The sequence below is a fragment of the Mobula hypostoma genome, chromosome 4 (assembly GCF_963921235.1).
Source record: "Mobula hypostoma chromosome 4, sMobHyp1.1, whole genome shotgun sequence".
In the NCBI taxonomy this organism is placed as follows: domain Eukaryota; kingdom Metazoa; phylum Chordata; class Chondrichthyes; order Myliobatiformes; family Myliobatidae; genus Mobula; species Mobula hypostoma.
In genome coordinates, this window is record NC_086100.1 from 54,488,158 (window position 1) to 54,507,552 (window position 19,395).

General features: G+C 38.2%; 1 protein-coding gene across 2 annotated transcripts; it reads right to left on the minus strand.

The window, feature by feature from the left end:
* Positions 1–805: 805 nt before the first annotated feature.
* Positions 806–18,332, minus strand: ccnl1a (cyclin L1a). 2 transcript variants are annotated; one of them, XM_063045808.1, is made up of 11 exons: positions 17,909–18,186; positions 17,737–17,811; positions 16,344–16,453; positions 9,166–9,286; positions 9,015–9,079; positions 5,312–5,411; positions 5,039–5,143; positions 4,772–4,913; positions 4,226–4,340; positions 2,305–2,391; positions 806–1,676 (listed from the first exon to the last, which is right to left on the minus strand). In XM_063045808.1, exons 1-11 carry the CDS (start codon positions 18,116–18,118, stop codon positions 1,328–1,330), a joined length of 1,479 nt encoding a protein of 492 aa, XP_062901878.1. In that variant the 5' UTR covers positions 18,119–18,186; the 3' UTR covers positions 806–1,327. The 2 variants fall into 2 exon arrangements, with proteins under 2 accessions (XP_062901878.1, XP_062901879.1); XM_063045809.1 differs by lacking the exons at positions 806–1,676; positions 2,305–2,391; positions 4,226–4,340; ... (1 more) ...; positions 5,039–5,143; positions 5,312–5,411 and adding an exon at positions 8,548–8,728 and having other exon boundaries at positions 17,909–18,332.
* Positions 18,333–19,395: the final 1,063 nt, after the last annotated feature.

The window sequence follows — 19,395 nt, forward strand, 5'->3', positions numbered from 1 at the left end:
CAATTGCATGTTTGGAACTCCACATTTATAAAACTGACACTTCCAATACCTAATAAATTACTATTTGGAATCATTAAGGGAACCTGGCAGACAACATGATACTAATTTCAAGATCAACCCAACTACAGTTCAAGCTATTTAACATTTGTTTATCCAGATTAATTTCATCTAACAATTCTACAATTTTTGATGTGGAAGTTATTACCTACATTTTTCACTTGAAATTGCATCCCTATTTCACTTCCAACACTTCCTTCACATACCTCCTTTTCATTCCCAGACACTTTTAAAGGCCCAGTTCACCTTAGCTAATGCAAAGGTCAGTTTTCCTCAACCCCTTAAGGAAAAGTAGTGGAAGAATCCAGAATTGGACAGTCTGAACCTTCAGGAAAGTATGTGCAAGTTAAATGGACCAAACATGTTGCAGTAAGCAAGGACCAAAATGCAAAGAAAATTTATAATGTATAATTATATCTATAGGTATTGAAATATACAATGGAAGTAGAAGGTTCCATGTGGAGTGACTAGAAACCAATTTAGACATTGTGCTTTTAAAAAGGTACTTGTCATTTGAAATCTGTATTGCCAATACATCAAATCATACTGCTGTTTTTAAACAGTGCCCTCTGAAATGCAGCATGGTGGTTACGAGTCAGGACTTCAGGACACCACCCCATAGGCCATCAGAATCTGAGGGCTTTGGGAATTGCAGAGCAATACATTGCTTTGCTAGACGTGCAGTGTTTTTTTTTTAAAAAAAGCTCTGCCATGAGAAGTTCCAAATGGAAAATGTATTGATGCTGACAGATTGTAACAAAGGACAAGGGAATTATATAGCTTACAGATGTAAATTTAAAAGTTCTTCTGTGTTTGAGCTTAAACTATATTTGTAGCAATGTATCTTTAGACTTCCCAGTTCAGAAAATAATACTGCAAAAAGCATGAGATATTTTTGCTTTTTATTTCTGTAAAAATGACCACATGCAGACTAAAAGTCTAACAAAGTAATCACCACAGTTTTAACAAATGAACTTGTACTTAAATATACCAGTGTCCATTTTCATTGTATAAAAATAACATACATTTCTACAGCAATCTCCCTTCAAATTCTGTAGAATAGATAACTCAGCATACATAAATTTGTCCATGGTTAACTGTACACTGTCAAATAAAGTATTTATATATTTCTGAAAATGTGCAAATTCTCCCCTCACATAAACCAAAACACCCTTTTAAACAAACCCCTTATAAAAAGCATTTACAAATTAATACACTACACATTTAACCTAAGTACATTTAGGCAGTATTTTTTAAATTTAACTCTGATTTACCGACGATGCCTGCTGTGCCCCGAATGACTACTACTATGATGTTTGCTCTTATGGGATCTTTCATAAGACCGTGATCGCTCATGTCTATCCCGATGATGCTCTTTGTCATGTCGTCGTTTTTTCACAGGATCACAGCGATCCCTGGATTTACTGCGGGTGCGTGATCGACTGTGTGATTTCTTCCTCTTATGACCATGTCTAACAGAAATCTTTGTTTCTTCACGATGAGGTTTAGACTTGATGTGTGGTGATACATGATTGTGGCGCCGGCGGGGAGACAGACTGCGACTATGGGACCTACTCCTCGATCGAGAACTGTATGTTCCAGATCTGCTTCTTTTGTAGCTGAAAAGAAATTTTTTAAAAAATGAGTCAAGCTACCAACAACAGCACTAAAACTACTCCAGCTTTGAAGTATCACGAACAGGAGGAAAATTTAAATATATGCAAGACTATTATGTTCCTTCAGACACAAGTATTCTCAGAATCACAGAGTACATTTACACAAACAACTTTCAGCAGAAGGTGCACAGAAAATACAATCCAAGTTGCTGCCGTTCCAGTTGGCACAAGTTATATTGGGTAACTGCATGTCCTGCAGCATTGCACTGTTCTTTCCCTTAATCAATTCCACCCTTTCACTTTTCAAACTAAAACTCGCTTGTTTTATTTATTTCGAATTCTGACCAAGGACCTGACCCAAAATGAAAGCTATCCCCATATTACCTTAACTGCTGAGACATTTTCTCCAAGAAAGGAAGTTAGTTACTCTTTTTATTCAATTAACTAATGTCTGAAGCCTGTAGCATGCACCATAGAAACAAACAGAACTGAACAATTCTGGGGTCCTCTTTCTTAATTTTTGAGGTTCAGTATTATCAAATAATATTAACTGCAAAATGCTGATCTTTGATCAAGCAGTTGGCTGTTTTACATCTCCTTAAGCTCACTAATCAGACAAATGAATACTCACTGCCTTCGAGGTGATCGGGATCTTGATCGAGACCGCGAACGACTGATGCTCCTACTGTTCCGAATTTGTTTATTTTCTTTCCTCAACCTTTAGATTTGAGAACAAGATCTTTAAATTATGTTCTGCAATGTTTTAGAAATACACAAATTCAATTGAACACATTATCTCAGCTGCCAAATAATCAGCAGACTCATGTCCAGCAGGTTACAGAAACTGGTGCTCCACTGCCTACTTGTAAATCCTAATGGTTTTCCACCTGCCTCTAATGGTAAAAGGAATGAAGTGAAAAGAGATGCAGTTGCCCAAACAAATTACCTTTCAAAAGGCACCATTGATGCCCATGATACTTGTTATGCACCCTGACCACTTCTCGGGGCCCTTGCTCTCAAGCTCTCTAAATTCACTTGCCTCTGTTGGCCATGCTCCCCTTTAAATACATACAAGATTCACTCTTAAAGTTTAGTATTCTGTGTAACATTTTAAAAGGTGATACAGAATTGATAGAATATCCAGTGGTCTGATCAGACTAAACAATTTTTACTGCATCTTTTAGTGAGTATTGGCTTATGGAAGGCTGCACTGATATGTGAGCTCTTCTAAAGATGCAAAAGGCTTTGTTTCAAAATTACACAACGTTATCACCACCTTGGACAATTTCTGCCATTGCTTGGACAAATTTATGGACATTCCAGGGACAGACTTGAGCAATTTAGTTAAATTTTATAAAATCTATTGTATACACACGATGTTGTGTACCCTCTCCACAAGACCATAAGATACGAGTAGAATGAGGCCACTTGGCCCAGAGTCTGCACCATCATTTTGTTATGGCTGATCCATTTTCCCTCTCAGCTCCAATATCTTGCCTTCTCCCCATATCCCTTTACACCCTGACCAATCAAGAATCTATCAACCTCTGCCTTAAATATACATAAAGACTTGGCATCCATAGTCACCCATGGCAACAAAGTCCACGGGTTCACTACTCTGGCTATATATATATTAAAAAATTCCTCATTTCCGTTCAAGGACACCCCTCTATTGAGGGCATGTCCTCTAGTCCTGGAAACCATCCTCTCCACATGCACTGTATCTTGGCCCTTCAACGTTCCACAGATTTCAATTAAGTCACCTCTCATTCTTCTGAATTTCAGTGAATACAAGCCCAGAGCCATCAAACACTCTTCATACGACAAGCTATTCAGTCCTAGAACCACTTTTTATGAACTTCCTTTGAACCATCTCCAGTTTCAGTACATTTATTCTAAAATAAGGGACACAAAACTGTTCATAAAGCGAGGCCCCAAAAGTGCTTTCTAAAGCTACAACATTACATCCTTGCTTTTATACTCTAGTCTTCTCGAAATGTATGCTAACAGCGCATTTACCTTCCTCAACAGACTCAACATGCAAATTCACCTTTAGGAATCCTGTACTAGGAATCCCAAGTCCCTTTGCACCTCAGATTTTTAAATTTTCTCTCCACTACACTTTTATTCCTTCTATGAAAGTGCATGACCACACAGTTCCCAACACTGTATTCCATTTGACACTTCTTTGCCCATTTGTAGCTTCTCTACTTCCTCAAAACCACCTACATCATCCATACACTCTGCAACAAACCGACTGTCATCCAAGTCACTGACACATTCCCAACCCTGTGGAACACTGCTAGTCACCGGCAGCCAACCAGAAAGGACCGCCTTTATTCCCAGTCTTTGCCTCCTGCCAATCAGCTACTGGTTTATCCAGAGCAGTGACTCCAGAGGTAGGTCAGACAACAAACCTTTAGCCTGACAAGCTTTAGAAAGCATTCAACCACCATGATGAATGCCATTTTTTGAGGGCTGGGATCAAGTATTTCAGTGTTTTAGTACAAAACTACAGAGGTAAACAGCAAAGCCAAAGTTTAATTGCTAACCCATTGTAAGGACTTTTATTAGAGTTCAATTGGCGATCTTCTAGTTCCTTCTTGATAGGCTTAGGGTTCTGAATTCCAGGTGTTTTGTCTTCTGCTTTAACTTCTCTGGGCGAAGCTAAGAACAAAAAAATTTAAATGATACAATCACATTTACAAAAGGGATGTTTCAAGTTTTTGGTAAGAACTTCATACTGTCAAAATAGCAGGGTAAAATACACACTGATAGAACACCATTCTAAGGACAGAAATACTGCACTTATTAGAAGAAAATTTGTTCATAAATTTAAGGCACATCGCAAGTCAAAGTTGTGGCAGCAAAACTGAGGAGTGCTTTATTTAATGTCAAGCTGTTATGTTGCAAGTTTGAAAGGTATATTTACAATTCAGATTTTCAGTTTGAAATATTCGAAGTATACTATTTTAAGTTGCAAAAAGATGTTCCACATCAACTGTCAATCCTTGATTGTATGTCCACACTCTAGAAATTGTCTGCATCATCCCAAACCCCAAAGAGAACTAACACATCATTGTATTTCACATACTTACATGGTTTAGAACCTGGAGAAAAGCCCCCCAGCGTGGAAAGGGCAGGAGTTCCATCTGGGTTCAAACCTTTAGCTTTCAATTTAGCTTCTTGTAGTGCAACCTTCCTCTTTTCTACTTCCTTCTCCACATGCTCATAGTTTGGCTGTTGAAACAAAGTTTACTTTCATATGTGGCAAAGTAAATGATACCACAGAGCACTACAAAATGGCTATCATACATTAAAATGTCAACAACCAAAAAATTTAAGTATTACTTTATGTGACTAACCTTCTTTCGTGTGTAAAGTTTCAAAGTAGTGATGCAAATATCTTGAATTTCCTCTTCTGTTGCACCAAACAGCACAAACCAATGAGGACGATTTGGCAAAATAATCTGCAGATGCAGGAAATAAATTGAAACTCAGCAGTAAAAACAAATACATTTACATTAAAATCAGACTAGCAATGCACAGTGCTGAATGCACTCAAGTAGTACCATACTTTCTTATCTGATTAAAATTCTTAGTTAACAAAAAAACTCAACGCCACTTGATTCACTTACTTGCAAAGCTCTCGCTGCAAGGTAGATGCAAGCACAGGCTATTGTCTCTGGCTTAAACCGAACAAATACACTTGTGCGGAGGCTATCATTCATGTAATTCCTGAAAAATCAAATAGGATAAAAGGTTATTAGAATTTAAAAAAGACCTTAAGTACACAGGAGACTCATTTGTAGCTTTCTTCCTTTTTTAAATAAAATACTATGTCCTCTGATATCTTCTGTACAGAGCTCAAATCATAAATAATGCAAGATCTGTAACAAACCATTTTAGGTTCATCTACCTGTAGTCTCGCACACAAATCCAGCTAAAATTTGCATGTACCATCAGAACAAAGGTTCACATGCACAAAATGCATCCTATTTAAAAGCCAAAGTGAATTTCATTGTTTTTTGACATCACAGAACCACACCAAGGGCAACTTCCTCAATGGGAAATGCATGACATGACAGAACACAGAATTATCATGGTCAGTACTTAATTCTAGTACGCTAATCACAATATAGTAAAACCCTGTAGCCATCCTCTTCATTCCAAAAATGTCTAGCACCACAACACCTAACCACAGAGCAATAAAATGTCCATGGACATAGATGGGATCTAACTCACAAGGGGTGCATATATAAAGTGTGGTTGCTAGGCCAAAGTACCAAAGTTCCATGGAATTATACTACACATGAATGCCTCCACAAATGATAGAGAAAGATTAATGATCTGTGTTATTACACAAGAACTGATTGTTAGATCGGAAGAACTCCAAGGCTGAAAAAACTGATAGTATGATTATGTCAGCTCCACTAAAAGATTTCACCCAAGAGTGCATGGGATCAAGGGACATTGGAAGAATTGAGTTAATGGCTGAAAACAAGAGAAAGTCTGAGCAACATGGCTGAAAACAGAAGCTGATAGTGGATGACTAGTGGGCCAAGACCAGAGGTGTTCCTAGGAATTGGGGCCAGGCCTATTGCAATTTGGAAGTGAATGTATATTCTCAGTAAAGACATGTTTGCAGATGACACTAAAACAGATGGCATCACTGATAGTGAAGATAGAGCAGGGTTCTGAGCCTGGGGTCCACAGACCCCTCGGTTAACGGTAGGGGTCCATGGTATATAAAAGGTTGGCAAACCTTGAGTTTTCAGTGAAAAGTAGGTCCCTGGGAGTGTTGCAGAAGAGGACTAGGAATGGATAAATGGTTCCCAGGAAGTGGCATCACGGACAGGATGGAGAGTGGGTTGTTAAAATAACGGTCTTCAGTCAGGGCAGATAGCTGAGATGTTATGTTGCAGAGGCCATACTGGGAATCTCGTGCTCAGTTTTGGTCACTCTACTATAGGAAATATGCCATTAAACTGTAAGAGCGTAGAAGGGATTTACAAAAAAATGTCGCTAGGACAAGAACGGTGAGTGAGTCTTGTGTCCTCCATCCCACCAAAATTAGAATGAAGGAGGAGGGGGCGATCTTATAAAAGTGTACAAAATCATTAGGACATATGAGGGGAAAGAACTGTACATTCACCCCAAGGCTGGGGAATCAAGAACTAGAAGGCTTAAGTTTAAGGGGGGTTGGGAAAGAGATTTAGCAGGAACATGAGGGGCAACATTTTCATCCAGAGAATGTAATGAGCTGCTCAAGAAAGTGATTGAGGCAATATACTTCCAAAAGGTCTGTTTCAGTGCTCTATGGTTATAAATAACAATTCTTCCAACGTCGACTCAGTTACCAATGTATTTCTAAAATATTTTTATATACATTCAAGCCATTCTGAAATCTGTCTTCCTAAAGACACCAATTTTAACCATTTTAACTAAAAACAGTCTCAATTTATCACAAAGGAAGAACAACAAAACATGTTCAGCTAAATATAAAGCTTGTGGAAGCAATTTTTCCATGCTGTATGAAGTTAGAAAGGATTCTAAAGTAAAAGCATCTACTTGCTCACTAGAATGGTCACATAACAGGTTACTCCATTTAGAAATCTTTGACAATGGCTTAAAATGCTTTAAAAGACAAATGTAAGTTTTTCTGAATACATCAACCAGAATGTGATTACACTAACCCAACTTATGATTGGGTTTTCATATTAAGTATTGACTGCAAAAAAATCCAAAAGTGTTATGCTAGGATGAATAAGGATTGGCAAATCTAATCTGAAAGCAAGTCAAAGACATTTCAAACAATCTGCAACACATAAAGTTGCTGGTGAACGCAGCAGGCCAGGCAGCATCTCTAGGAAGAGGTACAGTCGACGTCTCGGCCTGAAACGTCGACTGTACCTCTTCCTAGAGATGCTGCCTGGCCTGCTGCGTTCACCAGCAACTTTGATGTGTGTTGCCTGAATTTCCAGCATCTGCAGAATTCCTCATGTTTGCGTCAAACAATCTGCGTAGTCCAGAGTAAATAAACACGAAATCTGCTGGCTCATGATAACCTGTTTGATGAAGTACAGACTTCTATCACTGCTTTAATAATGAACATTAGATTAATGAAATACTGACAACTTTGATTTTCAGTATCACCATTGTATTTTACACATTAAAAAGACAGGGACTTTGGACCTTATTTTAGTATCTCACCATCTGAATTCAACCATACATGGAATAGTACAGGTCCTAACCAAATATTCTCACACTTAGTAAAACGAAAGGTAGTGACAACAAAGTGATTCATTTGATTTAGTGTTGAGAAAATTCAGATAAGTCAACGTGCACTTAATCTACACCCATTTGTTTTTTTTTTGAGAACTGCATACATTACTAATGGGTTTAGAATAAACAATCACTTCACATCTGCAAATACAAAGTATACATTGACTCAAGGTGCACCTAGAATTACAGTTTTGAACCCAAACCATTAGTACTGTTTTAAAATTTCTACAGCCATAATTTCTCCAACTCTTCAGTGACACCCCCCTCCCAAAATAAACTTAAGTAGAAATCTGAAATAATGCCCTAAAAGCAAAAATCCAAGGAATTCACAGGATGATCTAACCACGTTTTAATTTTAGGCTTAAAACAATAAACAGTCGTTAATAAAGCACGTTGCAAAATCTTCCCATATGCGTAGAAACACTGGATTTAGTTCATTGAAGCAATTTTGATGCTTTCCTTCCACATGGTTTAAAAAAAAACACATCCTAAAACTTAGCCAACTAGAAATATTAGACAAAATATTACTGAATGTGTGCACGTTGAACATCCATTTTCAGAAGTCAATACAAATCCTTCAAACCCCCACCAGAACTAGATGATGTTGCCAGATGTGACCACTGCAGTGAATAGCTGTCTCGGACGAGAGCTTGCACTGGATTGGCCGAAGGGGCAGCCAATCAAAGGCCCTCCTTAAAGCCATGTAGATGAGAAGCTGAGTTCAGAGGGCAGAGTTCTTTGAGTTCTATGACTTACCATCATGGACTACCCTTTAATTAAAAAGAGTAGAAAAAAAAGAACAAAGTTAATTGCGTTCTCCTTTAGCATAGTAAACAAACGTGCCATGAAAACAGTATGCAACAATACCATGAATGAATTACAGCAAAAAGATACATAGAGTGTCTTGCTGTGATGCAGAATGTCTGAATCAACAGTCCTGTTAATGGTATAAGTAAATATTGTCATCTCATTTTTAAGCTTAAAATTTAAGCCATAAAAGTGAAGTTAATTTTGATACTGTTTTCATGGCTACTTGAAACTAATGAAGCAACTTACCAGGCTGTCTGGACAAGAGTTTGATTCCGTTCACACTCAAGGACTTGAAGATACATAAAAATTATCTGTTGGGAAAAGAAAAGGTTTTAAAACAATCTACATTTGTAAGACTGTAATTATCCAATTACAACTCAATGATCGAAGAACTTACCTTGTGTGGATGCTTTACATGAACACAAAATCCCAATTCCTTCAGGATTCGTCTTTCTGCTTTGATCACTTGGTTTTTGGTGTTAATGTAGTTCTGATCAAGTATCAGTGGTGTTGGACTCCTGGTTTAAAACAAAATCAAAACTATTTGCAAATCTAAAAACGCAAATATTTGAAATTGGCTTCTACTCTCTAAAAGGGACTTTCTTCCCCTTCCAACCAACCTTTGGAAGAAACTCCTGTAACTGCACCCAAGCCTTGGTCTATGCTGTCCATTTCAGACTGAAAATCACATCAAAATAAGTTAAAGCTGACAAAGAACAGTTACAAGGGATGAGAAGGAAAACAAACTAAGATCAAAGAAAGTTAGACCATAAATAAAAGTTGTTAGCCATCTGCGTAATTACTACTTTAAAACTAGACAGTTTAATGAACTTCCAAAAAAAAACCATGTTAAGAATTGTCCTCCCTCTCCATTTTTAATGTGAGTCTAACAAGGCCTATAAAAGGATCCTGATCCTCCATTTCCTTCCTACGGCATGACAAGTCACAATGAAGTACAAAAGAATTCTGTGGTAACGCACATAGTTTATATTCCCAAAATACATCATTGCTTTAGATTACTTAAATTTAACAGCAGACATTAGTCCTCTCATTTCCGAGCATAGAGCCAAAAAGACTTCTAAAAAAAATCTTACATAAAATCTAAGCCTGTCCACCTATAAGCTACACTCGTCCTCCATACCCAAATGTGCATATAGATACAACCTTTTAACTATTATAAGCTGCCATCTTTCAGCATTCCCCCCCCCCGCCCCCATGATGACAAACCTAGCAACAGCTCCAATTAAGCTGCAAGACAATTCAGAGCAACACACAAAATGCTGGAGGAACTCCGCAAGCCAGGCAGCAGGTCCTGATGAAGGGTCTTCGGTGAAATAGCGACTGTTTACTCTTTTCCATAGATGCTGCCTGGCCTGCTGAGTTCTTCCAGCATTTTATGGGTGTTGCTTTGGATTTCCAGCATCTGCAGATTTTCCCACATTTGTGAGACAAGTTCAGATCTCAGCATCTCAACCCTTTATAAATCCAAGTCTCTGCTTCAATACTATCTGCCCCATACCTTTCTTGCATTCTCCAAGAATCTGTTTTTTGTTAAACACACAGTAAATGAATTTTAACAAAGCTATCTTGCAATATTTCTCCTTCTCTTTCATTACATAATTTCAAAGTTCCCCTGTACCAGGTGTAGCTTTCAATTACAAATCTTCACTAATGCACAGTATATTAGAAAATAATGTTTAGAGCACTTTTTAGGATTCCAACTTTGAAATACATGCACTGGAAAGACAGGAATGCCTCAACTATGTAATAAACTGAACAGAGTAACAGCTTTCTCAATTCAATAAAGGTCACTGAATTTATTTTGACTTGGAACAGCTAATGATTGTTATACAGTAACCAACAGCAACACCATCAGACAACACGAAAAAAATTTAGACTTTTCCTTTAAACAAGGGTTTCCCTAAAATTGTTTTGAGCCACTACGATTTCATAAATATACTTAAAATCCACATACACGAGGAGTTGAGAATCGAGAGTTCATGCACAGGAATATTTGGAAAACTTAACAGTGAGAAAAATAAATTTTTGATGGGCCAATCTACACACTTACATATAGCATCAAAGTAACTTCCTGCATCTCTGAAATAACTGATCTTTAATCCTTTCCAACAACATCTCATTCTATTATTAGATATGAAGTTTGAAGCATAGGTATCTGCAAAAATCATTTCCCATATTGTTTACAAATTATCTAATATTAAAGTGCACTCACCTGATAACTAGAGAGATGAATGATGGATTATAATGGTATTCAATTCTCAACAATTAGATACTAATTTATAAAAGTTACAAACTTATGAAAATCAATCTGAATTGATTTCATATTTACTGATTTAAATTTTGACTATTTCTGTCCAATTTCAAAAGTGGACTAATTTACCTTCCTCAAAGTTGCTGGTGAACGCAGCAGGCCAAGCAGCATCTATAGGAAGAGGTGCAGTCGACGTTTCAGGCCGAGACCCTTCGTCAGGACTAACTGAAGGAAGAGTGAGTAAGGGATTTCTCACTTAATCCCTTACTCACTCTTCCTTCAGTTAGTCCTGACGAAGGGTCTCGGCCTGAAACGTCGACTGCACCTCTTCCTATAGATGCTGCTTGGCCTGCTGTGTTCACCAGCAACTTTGATGTATGTTGCTTGAATTTCCAGCATCTGCAGAATTCCTGTTGTTTTAATTTACCTTCCAATGTTTATCAGCAAAATATTTGAAGTTTATAAACAATAGTTTTCAAATTTAAGTACAAATGACAGCCTCAATTCTCATAAATGCCTGTACCTTTAGAAAACACTCTTAAAATGTCAGTAATTTAACATTGAAAATTCAGGTTAGAAAACACTCAACTTTTGGAGTAGATTTTTCTCCCTCATCTATCACAACTCTTGTGAAAGAGATCAGATTGCCATTTCTAAATCTTAGTCATACTTTATTGATCCCGGGGGAAATTGGTTTTCGTTACAGTTGCACCATAAATAGTAATAGAACCATAAATAGTTAAATAGCAATATGTAAATTATATGTAAAATATGTAAATGGCTCCCCTCATTTAATCAAATTAATTTTGCACCCCACCATTTTACTGAGACTGACACCTTTCACTAAGTTATAGCTGCCCTATAGTTTTGTTGCAGCTAATGGAATTCCATCTGAATGCCACCTAGTATCAGTAGATATCACAACATATTAGCCCATGTAAATAACTACTCCTGAGCAATGCACCTCTAAAAACCGCACCTGGATTATAAAAGAATGTCACCGTGACCAACAAATCTACTAACACATTTTCCTGGTTTAAAGGCACTTGGATAATCTAGAAACCACAGAGTTATCACATAATGGAATCACCCACCCGCGAAAGTTGATGTTTCCATGGAGGGCAGGAAAGGAGAAGACAATTAAAGTGAATAAAGTGCCATAAGCATTGCAAGCAAGCAGTTTATGGATTTAAAAAATAGATTGAAAATGAACATCCATTAAATCAACAGTTTATAAGTTACAAAAGTGACACTAGAATATGTCAAATTTTACCATAAAAACATGGTCTGCACGTGCATTTTATCTGACAGAACACTCCCCATATTAGCAATTACCTATTTTATGATGTCATGATGGCACTTTCCGGGTACCTGCATCTTTGCAGCTTAGACAAACTGAACTGCAAGCAACAATCACTACTGCAATCTCAATTACTGTTTGCCGAACACTTAGAACAGTACAGTAACAGCTATGATCTTAAAATGGTAAATAATTTACTACCAGAGCCCAAATCCGATTATTCCTCACCTTAACCTCAAGATTACTTAGCCACCTGACATCTCTTAATGCAACAAAACACCGAGTTCCATTAATGCTCAACTTTCTATTATATATACACCGGTGGTGTAAAAAGGATAAAGTTAGTTTCCAAATAACTTGCAGTAAACTTCACCCTTTTAAACTCGAAAAAAAACTAGCCCAAAGAGATTTTAATGACCCAAAATCCACTGTATGACATCTTTACTTATTCTGCCATGGCCTGATAGCTAGTCTACTAAATGGATCAAACTTGGCTTCAGTCTCAATGGTTGCCAAGATTTTCCTACTCTATACATACCCTAATTTGCTTTGGCTTCTCGAATTATTACCCCCACTCAAAAAAATGCTCAAAGTTACAACCGCTTGCATATAAAATGTTGCAAACTCATCAGGCTGAACTTAGTAATAATAGCACGAAAAGCATTAGAGTTAATTTCTCTACAGGCATACGAGCACATTTTAGGTTTACATACCAAGAAAGATTCAACCCAAGGAACAAGCATTCCAATGATATTAGGTCAGCTAAATTCCATTATTTTATTTAAAAATGACAACCAAAAACACGTAATTAGGTATTAAAAGCTGGACACAAAATATATCACATATAATTCAAACATTCCACGTATAATAACGTGTTTGCCAGGGAAAAACAATTGTAACTAGTTACAGACTCATCCAGCACAAACAGGATACTAAAATGATCTAAAAATATAAAGCAAAGTACCATTTTACTCTAACAGTAATTCAATGGCCACCCCGCCTCATGCTGAACTTCAACTACAACTGTAGAGTTGACAGAGCAAAACCATTTGCTACAAGGCTGCAGCTATAGCACAAATACATCCTATAACCAACACTTGTACCACAAAGAAACCAAAATACTCCACATATACAAATGAACAATGATTTGATTGTGTTAATTAGTGTAGGATACTACTTGGACAGGAACTAACAAAACGAGTAATGGGATGGAAACATTAGGTAGCTGATAAAGATGTAAAACCAATTAGAAATGTCTGCTTTTCCAGCAGCACAGTATCTGGAACAACAGACTGGCAGTTTAGTCTCTCACCCAAAAGCCAGCACCTTATATAGGACGCCAATACTATACCTCTCAACAAGTCAACACTTTACAGACACTTCTTGCTTCTTCCGAAGCAAGAACAGCAAGTCAAAGTTACCCCTCAAACCTGCCCCATGATTTAATATGTCTTTATGCTGGGTTCAATTCCCCTTCTGTATCAGTTCCACAACTTTACAATTACATTGAGCAACCAGCTGCCACAACTCATTAGACTAGAAGAAATAACTACATCAGCTAACCCACCAAGGACTTTGTGTTTTATTCAAGTTGACCCCCCGCCCCCACCAAGAATACAAACCCAACTATCTAGCCACTATTACAGGACCACCTTATCCCAGGAAGTAGACAAGTGAATACCTTTTGACTAATTTCAATGCTAATACAAATTATTCTATAAAGGGACTAAAACATCGTGGTGTTCCAGGTTCTAGATCTCATCAGCACCTGGCACAACTAACAAAACCTCCTTAGTTTAACTAACATAGACACTAACCCCTTTACAAATACAGCTAACATGCCATTTGCCACTTGACTTAATGAAGTCGAATAACGGAGTTAATTTCTTATCTAAAACTTCAAATCAGGCTTTATCCAGCATGTTAAATAAATACACACACACACACACACACACACCAATCTAAGTGAATTCCTGGCAGTCAGTCCAATGGAAACCTGCTTCCATATTTCTAAAATCAATTTAAACCACTGTTAAATTTGAAAGCCAAATTATTTTGAAATGCATCCTAAGGATATTACTAAACAAATTATTTCCTTATTTTCAGATATTTAACTAAAATACTAGCTGAAATGTATTTTTGACCAGCTTCAATACATTTTAGATCCTAACTATAACTTTTAAAGCTCAATCTTTATAGTTTGAATTTTAAAATGTTGCTACTCCCCCCCCTCAGAGTAGTTAACTAAAACCAAAGCAAAAATGTGATGGTTACCATCTGGACAGCAAAGACAAAAAGCTAAGAATGAAGTACAGGAGTTTCTAGGTTTTAGTAGTTCTGTGCCCAACCTTCCAAAGCCCCCGATTCCAGTGACCCGTTCAAAGAGCACTGGTTCTCCATCGGGATCATACGGCACTTCTTATTTTCATTGTTGCCATGTCGACAGCTTCATCTTTACGTACCATTCCACATCACCCAGTCTTTGGTAAATGTAGTTGGTCGCTGTTAGGTTGGTTGCAAGGGAAAAAAGAATACAAGTCAATATTGCATTTTAACTTAATGCACAATAGTAAAAACGATGACAGTAAGCGACCCAAGAGCAATTTAACATGATGACATACTTCTAGCGTAATGTGTCAATCAATGGCTTTGTGCTCCAGTTGCATAATCTTATTTCATTTTAACTGCATATTGGCAACATTACAAATTAATCTTTCTATCACTTGCCAGCACAACCCCACATACAACAGGTGTTAATTCTAATGCAGATTAAGTGATTGGAAACCCTCCCACACCATATATCAATTGCCCCATTGACTCATTTATACTTCAAAAAAATAAATTATACTTAAAGCAAGCAGCTGAAGATACACGAAAAATGCAACATCAATTTCTCATGCAGTAAGTCAAACTTTAGAAAATCATGTATTGCAATATTGTACTCCAGTTTAGAGCAGACTCAGCTATCATTTACTGTGTTTATTTCAATTATATTGCTTCATATTAATAATTCCAGACTGGCTTCTTCCGAGATGAGAAACAGCATCAATGTTGCATCATAACTGATGCACACTCAAGTGAGCACCTGAATTTTATTAGCACTTCTCTTTGAAAAAGCAACTGGTAACTTAGCTCTCACAAAACTGCAGAATTTTATCTATAGCAGTGTAAAGTACACAAGTAATTTTAAATGTTGTTTCATTTCCAAGACAGTGCTTGTGGTGCTTACTATGACAAATCTTTAGTTAAAAAGGGAGATTTGCAAGCCTATATTTTAGACTAGGTAAGATTTATTTATACCACTGGAGAGCACTAACAGAAGGAAATCCAGTCTCCCTCTAACAATACCTCTCCTGCATGGCCTGAAGCACATCTATCCCTCATCAACTCCAAAGAAAAATACTGATAGTAACAGTAAAATAAAATAACGCGGCTATGAAATAAACTAAAAACGTCATTAAATTACTTTTATCTTAAAATTATACATTTAAAAAGCAATGATTAATGATTTCCTAAATATTAAATCTTAGTTTATAGCAAGTTTAATATCTTCTCAATCTAAATTCATCCTCATTAAACTAAAATGCTAATTTCTAACTCAAAAACAATGTAACTTTATGGTCTTAAAGTAACTCCCCCTAAAATACTTAGAGTACTTCTACTATACGAAGTTCCTCACATGCATTCACAGATGATGACTGTTAACAAACTATTTAGTCTCAACCTTATGAGCTAATGCCTTAGCATATTCCAGCATGGGTAGCTTGGTAACAACAGATTCCCCTTGTTCAGTTTTCCCCCAACATATTGGGTTAAGAGCCATAATACCACATCAGGCTGGGGAATGAATTTTGAATGAAATGGTCCATTAAGCTAATTATATCATTAAACTCCCACGGAGCCAACTGAGAACACGTGCAAATGATAAAACAGTTTGAAAGTTAGGGTGTGTTAAGAAATCACTGCATGTTACTAAATAACGGAGTTGAAGAAACTGGCTTACCTTTTGCCTCTTAGCTGACGCAAATGGTGGAACACATTTATCACATCTCTTACACGACGGGGTGCTTCTTCTATTTTTGATGCAAGATTGATACAAGCCATTGCGACAATCTGAAAAATAATCACATTGAGTACTGTGTGATCTACTGTGGTGCTACTTACACCAACTGTTGCCATACAAAGACCATAAGACACAAAAAGCAGAATTGGGTCATTCTGCAAATTGAGAATTCACCATTTGATCATGGCTGATTTTATTCCCTTTCAACCCATTTTCACGCTTTCTCCCCACAACTGTTGTCACCTTTACTATTCAAGAACATATCATCCTACACTTTAAATGCATCCACGGACACCTGTGGAAACAAATTCTGTATTCACCCTCTAGTTAGTGAAATTCCTCATCTCTGCTCTAAAGGAATAGCCTTATATTCTGACGGCTGTAGCCTCTGGGTCTTCCCTCTACTGAAAACATTATCCGTGTGGACTGTTACCAGGACTTTCAGAATTCGTCAGGTTTTAATGCGATTGCCCCTCCCCCCAATCCTTTTAAACTCCAGCGAGTGCAGGCCCAGACCCATTAAATAGTCATGCCTTAATCCTTTCATTACTGGGATCATTCATGTAAAATGCCTCCAGACGTTCTCTGATGCCAACACATCCATCCTTAGACGTGGGGTTCACAAAACTCCAAATGTGGTCTGACCAACAGCTCAAACTCTCCACCTTGTACCACAGCTTTTATGGTCTAATACTCTCAACAAGCCAATATTGCATTTGCCGTTACAACTGACAACCTGCAAAGGAGCCGACTATTCTACGTAAACAGATCTAAACGCACTTAATGCTCCAAAACCAAATTCCGTAACATTTTAATTTAAACAGAATTTCTTTGTATAAAAGATCAGTAACTGGAGAAATATCCTCAACTATTCAAACTAATTACTGCCACAACACAAGTCACGCAACAGTACGTTTCTTTAAGTACGTTTTAACACCATTATCTAAAGTGTAAAGAGATTTTTAAATGATGAAAGCAGACACGGAGCCTTAGAGAATACAAAACATGAGGCATTACTCACAATGGCCTAGAATTGCTAACTAAATCAGAACCAAAAATGGAACCAAGAGGAAATGTCTAAAAATAAAGAATACTCAGAGGGGATCTAAATGATTGTTGTTGGATAGGCCGATCAATATTTTTGAGAGAGGCACGTAACGTTCCAGGTTTTTACACGGTCTATACCGAGTTGATCAGCAACATTCATTCAGCCCCTAATAGAGCGGATGGGCTACGGGCGGCTCAGGAATTTCCGCCGCAACCTCCGGGCGAGAGAGGCTAGTTTCGATGAAACCGCCGGCGCAGGGCCCGCCACTCCCGCGGCGGGACTTACCTCGAAATTGTGCTTGACGAAGGACTTGGAGAAAAAGAAGCGCTGGAAGAGGACCTGGGCCGTCGCCATGGCCACCTACGAGGAGAGAAGACGAGCATTAGCGAGGCGGGGGAGAAAGAGAGAGGGGTCGTTAAAGAGTACGGCGCTCTCCCGCCTCGGGCCCAGCACTAACCTGGGGCAGTCGTAGCAAGATGCCGGCCGACTGGATCAACTCACAGCCCAAGATCCGCAGGTCAGTCTCTACCTCCAAGTCTAGGCCATCCTGCATGGACGGAGTGGGCGAGAGTTTCTCCTCAGGAATGAGCGAATTGTCGATGGTGAGGAAGACGGCCGAGTAGACCTTGTCCCCGATCAAAATCCCCTCGCTCGCCGCCGCCGACATTTTGTCTCACACAGCAAAAATAAAATGGAACAACATGCGTCCCGAGGCGCATGCGCACCACGCACCGGCCAACTCACCCCACCTCAGCGTATTACAGCGCGCCGCGATAGAGAGCCGCACAGAGAGAGCAAAATAACCCAGCTAGCCATCAAAACCCAAAGGCAGCCATTGATTTCAACACCTATGTATTTGTATCGTAGTCCTAAATTTTTCGAAGTACACTAAACAGGTTGTTAAGAATAATGGTTCGTTTCGAAATCACTTAGGGGAATTCCTGCCACCACTTCACTCCTTCCCTTCGCGGAAAAAGCGATGCCCGGACCTTATTTTGCTATCACTCAGCATCGGTACGCTCGCTCAGCTCTCGTGACGTCACCACGATCGGCTGCTTTGTGACGCACGAAGTTCGGTTGATGAAAAGTAGCCAATGGCGATTGAGCAAACAGCTAGTTTCCCGTCAAAGTTGTGCAATCCCTTGTTGTCAGAATTCGGAGTTGTTTTCTCCCCGGCGACCGCTTGATTCATTACAACGTAATGTTCCAAGACTTCCACAACTGAACAAAGACAAGATATAGCAAGTGTAGCATAAGCAATGCTTTATTGTGTAATTGCCAAGATTTGAGATTAAAAATTTCAGCCGAGCAGAAATGAAGACATTGAAAGTAAGGAGGATAGTTGTGACTTTGTTAACTGGACAAATTTCCCACATTAAGGGAGGCAGGAAATGTTAAAACACTTAAGTCAGGTCCAAACGATCATGCTCCTATTTTTTGCCACCTGTAGAGAGATGTGTATGATGGAGTCAAGTCAAGTTTATTATTCCCTTACATGGTGTGAAATTTGTTGTTTTGTGCATGAAATTACTAAGTATGCAAAAAAAGGAATGACATAGAGCTTATGGACGGTTCAGAAATCTGATGATGGAGGGGAAGAAGCTGTTTCTGAATCGTGGAGTAAGGCTGTTCAGGTGTGTGTTTCTCCGATGAGAAGACAGCATGTCCTAGTGATGCATACTGCTATCTTGAGGCTCTTATACAAACAAAACAATGAAAGAAATCCTACCAGAAGTCCATTCTGCTACTTCTGCTAGCAGATTATATTGTGACTAACATTTTCCCCAGTGCCACTTCCCAGCACCACCAGTTCCATAATCCTTGATTCCTTTCAAAATCTAATTACAAACAAGAGAAAATCTGCAGATGCCAGAAATCCAAGCAACACACACACAAAATGTTGGAGGAACTCAGCAGGCCGGGCAGCATCTATGGAAAAGAGTG